The sequence below is a fragment of the Vigna unguiculata genome, chromosome 7 (genome assembly GCF_004118075.2).
Source record: "Vigna unguiculata cultivar IT97K-499-35 chromosome 7, ASM411807v1, whole genome shotgun sequence".
NCBI lineage: Eukaryota > Viridiplantae > Streptophyta > Magnoliopsida > Fabales > Fabaceae > Vigna > Vigna unguiculata.
The window spans coordinates 8,158,293-8,166,585 of NC_040285.1; the positions used below are offsets into that span (position 1 = coordinate 8,158,293).

The 8,293-nt window shown below is 31.5% G+C and overlaps 1 protein-coding gene across 1 annotated transcript; it reads left to right on the forward strand.

The window, feature by feature from the left end:
- The first annotated feature begins 716 nt into the window (after positions 1-716).
- On the forward strand, positions 717-2,016 carry LOC114192703 (ethylene-responsive transcription factor ERF024-like). The gene is made up of 2 exons (XM_028082489.1): positions 717-981; positions 1,444-2,016. The coding sequence occupies exons 1-2, from the start codon at positions 783-785 to the stop codon at positions 1,791-1,793; spliced, it is 549 nt and encodes a 182-aa protein (XP_027938290.1). The 5' UTR covers positions 717-782; the 3' UTR covers positions 1,794-2,016.
- The last annotated feature ends 6,277 nt before the right edge of the window (positions 2,017-8,293 follow it).

The window sequence follows — 8,293 nt, forward strand, 5'->3', positions numbered from 1 at the left end:
CCACGAGTCGTCCAGACCAAAGAAATAGCTTCACTATGATCAACAAGAGTACAAAAGAGTCTTAATCAATAGCACAAATTAGTGCCAACACCCAACCAAATAACAAAGCAACAAAGCTTTCAAATAGAGAAGAACAAGAGAGGAAAACCTCTACAAATCACTGCTGCAGTGCGAAATTAATATCTCCCAACTCAGACCTCGTATCAAAGATCCGACCGGTCAGAATGAAGAGCAATGAGTTCCGAACCTGCTGTAAAAATTTCAGCCCGATCCAACGGTGAACGAATCCGCAGCGCCGAATTTACTGCGACAGCTCTATGAAAAACGTGAACAGAATTTTCCCTCTACCTCTCCCTCTATGTGTTAGGGCTTTCAGTGTATTCTGACTCTATTGTTCTGCCTCTCTCTTTATTTTATAGCCTCCTCTCCACTAGGTTTAAGTGAGACATGGGCCTCTCAAATTTTGGGCCTTTTCTCCACATAGGAAGGGAGCCCAATACCCAACAGAATTGAATTCATTTATTTTTTTTTTCTTTTTGAGTTTTTATTTTGTAACAGAACACGCTCTCCGACCCAGATATGAATCGTTGGCAAAGCCAAGCTGGATTACACCCCAACCATTCAAAGGCCGCAATTCAGAAACAACTGGTTTGCACTTTCCTTCGCTACTTCTCCTCCCGCCTTCGTTAAACTCACCTCCATAAATGGCTTCACTCAATTGCCATCCATTTTCACTCACAACACACGCCTTCACACACCACATAGACACCGCCACCGCCGTCATGTATTCTGATAATGCAACCGGCAGCAGCAGAGCCTCTTCCGGAACCGGCCGCTACCGCGGAGTGCGCCGGAGGAGCAACGGAAAATGGGTGTCTGAGATCCGTGAACCGAGAAAGCCTAGCAGGATTTGGTTAGGCACATTCCCTACACCTGAAATGGCCGCAGTGGCTTATGACGTGGCTGCTTATGCTCTCAAGGGTAAGAATTTTTGAAAGGAAAAAGTGTTTTTTTTTTCTTGTATATATCTTTTCGTACTTAATTTTGGTATCAGTATAATTCAGATTAAATAGTTTTTTAAGTTTTTTTTGAAATTATCTAAAATTAGTTATTAAAATAAATATTACGTTGACACGAAAAAGAAGAAGTCTAAATAATAAAGGAATAACATATTTCGATTCATTACATTGTCCGTACATGACATCAATATTTCATATGATACTCCTTTGAAAAAAATAGTATTATCCGGAAAATACGAAAAATTTGTTTATTAATTGAACTAATAAAACATAATCTCAACTAAAAAATGAGACTTATATTTATAATAATAAAAGTAGTAATAGTTTATAATTTTTACTTTTGTTTTCGTTAATATCAATGTATATCCGTATGTGATATGGTATCTGATATAAATATACACGTGTGTATGATATCTGATAATAGGTAAGGACGCTGAGCTGAATTTCCCTGACTCCGCTTCTTCCCTTCCTGTCCCCGATTCACTCTCGGCGCGTGACATTCAGGTGGCGGCAGCCGCTGCGGCGGCGGCTGCCGGAGCTGCGAAGGATGCTATGCAGATGCCAACAGGGAATAATAACTCTTCAGGGGTACAAGGGAATCAAACAGGGACGAGTAACGAGTTCGTGGACGAGGATTTGATCTTTGACATGCCCAATGTTCTGGTGAATATGGCACAGGGAATGCTGCTTAGTCCTCCTCCTTTTGACATTGGTGTTGAACCCAATAGCCCAGAAAACATCGAACATGAGACAAGCCTGTGGAATTTCCCTTAAGACAAATACTAATTAAACCCTTTTGTTAATTAAATTCAGCACTAGTACTTAAGTTATAACTACATATTAACGCTTTATATGGTGAAGAAAAGGAAAAAGAGAGCAGAAAAGGTATCCTGTTATGAATTATATGGGCGAACTCTCACGTCAAACCTTTTTGCTTGGCCATGACGAAATTAATGTAATGTGTGGCAAGAAGAGTAGTGCCATTATTTTCCTTGTCTTTTGGTTCTATTTTTCTTACTGTTCCCTTATGTATAGGTACAACTAGCACTGTCTACGTTAACGTAGGTTTGCTAGCTCCTAGGTTGCTTTTATGTTTTTCTTGTCCTTTATATATATATATATATATATATATATATATATATATATATATATATATATATGTGATTTGTGATGTGTAGAACAATCTTTTTGGCCATATATTGATGCTGGTTTATGAATCTATATAACTTGGAGTGTTTATTAAAACTCTAAAATCCCGAAATCTTGGAACCAACTCGTTTGAATAGATTCAGGTGCTGCCCTAGTGTTCTATTGTATACCTTTGATTCAGTTCTGAAGTTCTTCACTGTGATTAGGTCTTGGTTAGCATAAAATTGATTAAAGGAGGGGAATAATGAAAAGAAAAACATTTTATGTCATTCGCGCAAGTTGCAACAAAGTTTATAATTACTACGTTGAATGTTGGGGTGTTTGGTTTCCTAATCATGTTCCAACCTACTTTTCCCTTGATATCACAAGAATGAAGGGTCAACTAACTTGTGTGTTCAGTGCTATAAGCGAATATATATAGAGATGAAGTTTGTGGTCCACCTTTCCCCTTGTTAACGTGTCATTCTCAAGAGGTTTTGGGATTCTTACAGAAGAGGTTTCAACAGTGAAAAACAGATACTGATTGTGAATCTTAAAAGCACAATAAGGGATGTGGCTGAATTTCTCTCTTTTTAATAACATATGAAATTGAATAGAAATGTTAATTGACACTTCTGTTGATCTGAGTTGTGGTGAGAATTAAGTTCCAGAGAGAATTATGGAATGATATTTTCAGTTTCAGATATTACCAAAATCAGAAATAATATCTTTTAATATTACTTCAGCTTCCTATGATGGCAATTGTTGTGTACCATGTCATGCATGAGTGTAAAATTAGCATAAAGTATTATATTATTGGAGTATAGGCTTGTGCATGTTTTTTGAGCGAATCTAGCAAATCCTGAAAATGGATGTCTGTTACAAGACAGCACATACTGTATTATATGAAAGATCTATCTTCTGTTTCAATAAATCTTTCTGTATATGTGAAGTGAGACAAGAAATAACAAAATAAATTGAGTTTCTCTGTGCTGAAAATAACTTCTAGATTTTCTATTTGACGAAGTTAGACGAAAACAAGTTTCATTAATAGTAAGTATCTTGATTCATCTTAATTTATATTATATTTTAAAATAAAAATACTCTATTATTAATATTGATGGGTGCAGTTTAGAAAACATGATGTTTGTATTTCATATGTGTTATTACAATGACACAAATAAGTATATTTGTCATGATGGCTTGCAATATTTTATTTATGTAGCAAATGTTTCGAAACACTTTCTATGTTTTTTCTTTTAAAAATTAAAAAATAATTTAGTTTTAAATAAATTTATCCAAATAGTAGGTATTTAATATTTAAATTTTTTAAGGTACATAGAAATTTCTTGACGTTATGCGTATTAATAAATAACATATTACAATTTGTTGAAAAAAAGAAGAAGATAAAGTATCTTGTATGTATTTTTCAGTGTATTCATAGTTTTATTTGTACAGATAATTTGTTGCTCAACAATTTTTATTTTGTGAAGAGAAATTTGAATTATGAATAGTACTATTTTGCATTGGTTATTGTTTAACATATTTGGAGTCACTTTCTGACCTGGATTGGCTAAAATAAAATATGATATAAAAACTGGATAAAAAGAAGAATAATATAAATTCCTATATTTGATGAACAAAGATGTTATACTGTATATATGTCTTATGTTTTCTGGTGGATACAAATAAAATTATGTATAGCATGATTAATAGGAGAAAGATAAAAAAAATCATAATAAAGGTGTATATGTATAAGATACTACAACAAAATCATGAAAAAAGTGTAGCAAGAAAACGTTCTCAAACGGATGAAAGTCGTCTCTTACATCTCTTTGAGCGTCGGATTAGTATGAGAATTAAGTTCATCCTTATACCAAGGTGGCTAATTGGCACGAGCAAGGACCGACACAATCGTCTCATCAAAATAATGGTTTAAATTCACTCTTCACTCCTTAACATTGACATTTTATTTTTAAAATAATATTAGTGTTAGTAAGGGCTAAGCCCTTGTTAAAGTTTTACTTATTAAAAGAATATTAGTACTAGTGAGGGTCAAACCCTTCCAAAAGTTTATTTTAAAAATAATAATAATAATTCGTAGGTTAAGCCCTTGTTAAAATTTATATTTTAAAAAATTGTTGTGCCTTGGGTGGGTTAAGCTCGTGCTTTATATATAATTTATAAAAATATTGATCATGTACGTCACACTAAAAAAACTCGTATTTCCTATCAATTTTGTTTTGAAATTTTTTTTATAGGAAATACTTACAAATTTTGTTGTGAAAAATTTTTTGCAATAAATTGCTATCAATTTTCTTGCAAAATATTTTGTATGAAACACTTTTCACAACAAATTTTGTAGGAAATACTTGCAAATTTTATAATTTTGTAAGAAATGATTACCCACAAAGGAATTACTTGCCAATTAAAATTTCTAGAAAAAATGGCAGAAAAAAAAGTCTTTTCTTTCACATTTTTTTAACAAATTTGCAAGAAAACCCCCGTATAATATGAGAATTTTTAGCAGTGTCAATTCAACCCTTTGTAAGAATTTATTTTTTAAAATAATATGTCTTCTAGTGTGGGTTGGACCCTTGCTATACACAATTAAATAATTTACATTTTAATATATGATTTATAGTAGTCTGGGTTAAGCCCTCTTTTTAACTAGAAAATTTTCGAGTCCAATGGTATGTAATGTGGCTTTAACCCTCTCTTTCAATTAAAATTTAAATAAATTCATCCTATAGGCCGACGCTTGTTTGAAGGAAAAATTGAAATGTTTGGTTTGTTTACTGCTCAAAACCATAATTAGCAAATCTGATTCAAAAAACACATATTTCAATATATATTTCAATTTCAATGTCTAGATAAACTCATATCAATTAAAATTTATATCCAAATATAAATCACATTTTCAAATACCAATAAAGTATTAATATATAATTTAAGTTTTGTCTAAAATTGAAATTGGAACAAAGATGTAGTGTCATTGTCTTCATATCTACATTTCATTTACATGAAATAACTAAAAAGTAAATCTTAGACAACAAAGCAACATAAACATAACATTTCATTTACATAAAATAAGCAAAACAAGTGGATCCTCCACGACAAAAAATGTGGATCTTGCACTACAAAAAATGTGGATCTTCCATGACAGAGAAAAAGCGGATCCTTCATCACAGTTCTTTCTTTATAAGGTTAAATAGCTTCAAAAGCAAAGAAATAATTAAATTAAATACAATACACAAAATGTAATATAATATTCGAATTCTTAACAAAATTATCTAAATAAAGAATAATTTATCTTACATTAAAGATGCACTTCAAAAAAGCGATTAGTCATCGGCATCGTTGGCACAGTCAGGGTGGACTTGACTCATACTTGTTGAAGTATCACGAAGATTTTGCTCCATCATGATGGCCATTTGTTGTTGCATCAACTTCAATGTTTCCTCCACTTGGAAGTACTTTTGAATTATAACATCATATTTTTTATTAGCCTAACGAGCTTGTTCTTTTGCTTCTTTGACCTCTTGACGAAGTTGTTCATTCTCAACACCATAGTCAGTGTAGTTAGTGGCAACATCTAATAAGGAGGGTTGAGTGAGGGATGACACTCTGAGTCAAATGTTGGCAACCAAGTCTGCGATTCCATAAACTCTACCTTTGGTCTCTCCGACAACATCCTTCCAACATTGAATCTTTGTTGTTGATGGAATTTACTAGAGATCAGAACTTGAACCTTCGGAAGCGACTGCTTGCATGGCCCTCAACCGCTCATGGTACTTTTCCTAATAAATTAGTAAAAATACCAATTGTTATTAATTAAAATTAAAGAAATAAGTAAAGTAACTAAATTATAACAATAACTTACATAAATCTCACGTGCACGACCATCTACCCAACTACCGTCCTTCTTGGTGTGAGTGGCAAGAAATAGTTCATCCTACTCAATAAGTCAACCATATTTATGTTCCTAGAAAAAATTGTATAGTTAAGAATAATATATCTTGAAATATCATAATTTTTTAGTGATACTTTGTTATATTCTGAAGCAAAAATACAAAATATCACAATTTTAAACTATATTTTTAGGTTTTTTAAAATTACTTCAAGACTTAACGATAAAAGTTGAAAGAAATACTCTAGGAATATTTAATGTTATTTTGAATTGTAAAATTATGATTATCCTATTTATATATTTTAGAATGTCGATTAAAGGAAATCCAAGGAACTATCAACTCTATCAATCTCTATTGCAAAAAAATAAGGAAGAAATAGTAAGGTGAAAATGAAGCCACTTATTTTTCGTGGGTAGATTATGTTTAATAAATTTTGTCCTTTGTAGGCAAAAATACAAATATCACTATTTTCGTGAAGTATTTTAAACTTGCTTTAAGATTTAAGGGTAATTTTGTCAAAAATAAGCTAGACAAATAAGAGTTGAAAGAAATACTCTAAAAAAATTACCACTATTTTGAATTGCAAAATTATGAGTACCCCGTTTATATATTCGAGAATGTCAAAGGGGGAAATCTAAGAAAATTCAACATTGTCAAAACGTTCCAATAAAAAAAAGGAAAAGGATAGTGAAATAGAAAGGAAGTCACCTATTCTTCGAAGGTACAACATATTTGATAAAATCTGACCTTAATGCTTTTCCACTTTTCTATTCATTCTTTGAAATGTGATAATTGATATTGTCATATTTTTTATTATGTTTTTTTTTATCTTTATTTCGTATTTTTATTATTATTTTTTAAATAATTAAGGATTTATTAAATAATTTTAGAAAATGATAAGTATTTTATCTTTCTTTTAGATAATTAAGGTTTTATTTTATAATTTAGAAAAGATAAGTATTTAGTTTATAATTTTGCAGATAAGTGGAAACCAATGAAGATTTAAGAATATATTGACAAAATAAACTATGAACAAATTTGGTTACTTCAGTTGCAAATTCAAGTACAAATTCTAGGACCATTCACCCAACGAGGAGAAGTTTGGTCGCCCAATAAGTGTAGTTCACCTAACAAACGATGTGTTCTAAAAATCCTTAAACATAGGGCTTTACAGAGTTTTAAAAATACTTTCGTACATAGGGAACTTAATCTAAAAGGAGAGAAAGTAGATACTCATTATGGAGGTTGGAGGCATTCATCATTATTCTTTTCTAGTGTTTAGAACTTATAGGAGTACCTAACTCCTTTATTCACGGGGTTAGGCGTAATGTATCTAAACTCTTTGTGATTTCTGATATTCAATATATTTCTTTTCAATTACTCTTGTGTTCTATTATTGTTCTTAATTGTATGATAATTGATTGATTACATATTTATTGGTATCTGATTATTGGACACGATGTTAGAACCTAAACTAGCATAGAACAACTAATACGTTCAACTTCAGACATGGAGGTTTAATCATTGCTCATTCTAGACATCTGAACTTAATGCTCAATGCGAATTTGTGGTAAAAATATCTAAGAGATTAGAATTTTTATTATTAAGGTTTAGACTTGTTTCTAGGAAATTAAGGTTTGTTAAATAGTGGTGTGAATGCTAGAGTAGAAATTAATGGTATATTGTTTATGTTTTCATATTGATTTGGTTCATGAAATCTAACCCCGATGAAGTTTGTACCATATAGTTATTTTCAAAAATTTACTTGCTTTCTAGAATTCAGATTTTTATCAAAACAATCATTACTTTTCATTATCTTAAAAGTTCTCACTACATAAAATTGAAGTAAATATTGCAGTTTTAATATGGCAGTTATGAAAAACCGTCATAATTTGCTTCATAATACGACAATTCTATAACTGCCACATTTTGTATGCAAAATATGACATTTGTAAACGTCATTATACTCTCATTACATCTCCGCCTTTTCCAGTGGTGCCATTTTTCCCTCCATAATACTCTTTTTCATTTACTTCTCATTTAATTCTATATTTTTATTACATAGAAAATTAAATTTTAATGAGACAAATAGGTAAACAAGACACAAACCCTATAAACCCAACCTTTGACGAAGATAAATCCTGCAAACCCCCAACCCTACAAAACCCAAGTTTGATGAAGACAAGCTCTGACGGTTTCCACACTCCTCGCCGTTTCCACCCTCCTCATCGCACC

Bases quoted from the DNA above. Each gene is read 5' to 3' on its own strand.
- LOC114192703 (XM_028082489.1), top strand. From the start codon at position 783: ATGTATTCTGATAATGCAACCGGCAGCAGCAGAGCCTCTTCCGGAACC. The intron at 982-1,443 runs GTAAGAATTTTT...ATCTGATAATAG, and splicing joins GGCTGCTTATGCTCTCAAGG to GTAAGGACGCTGAGCTGAAT.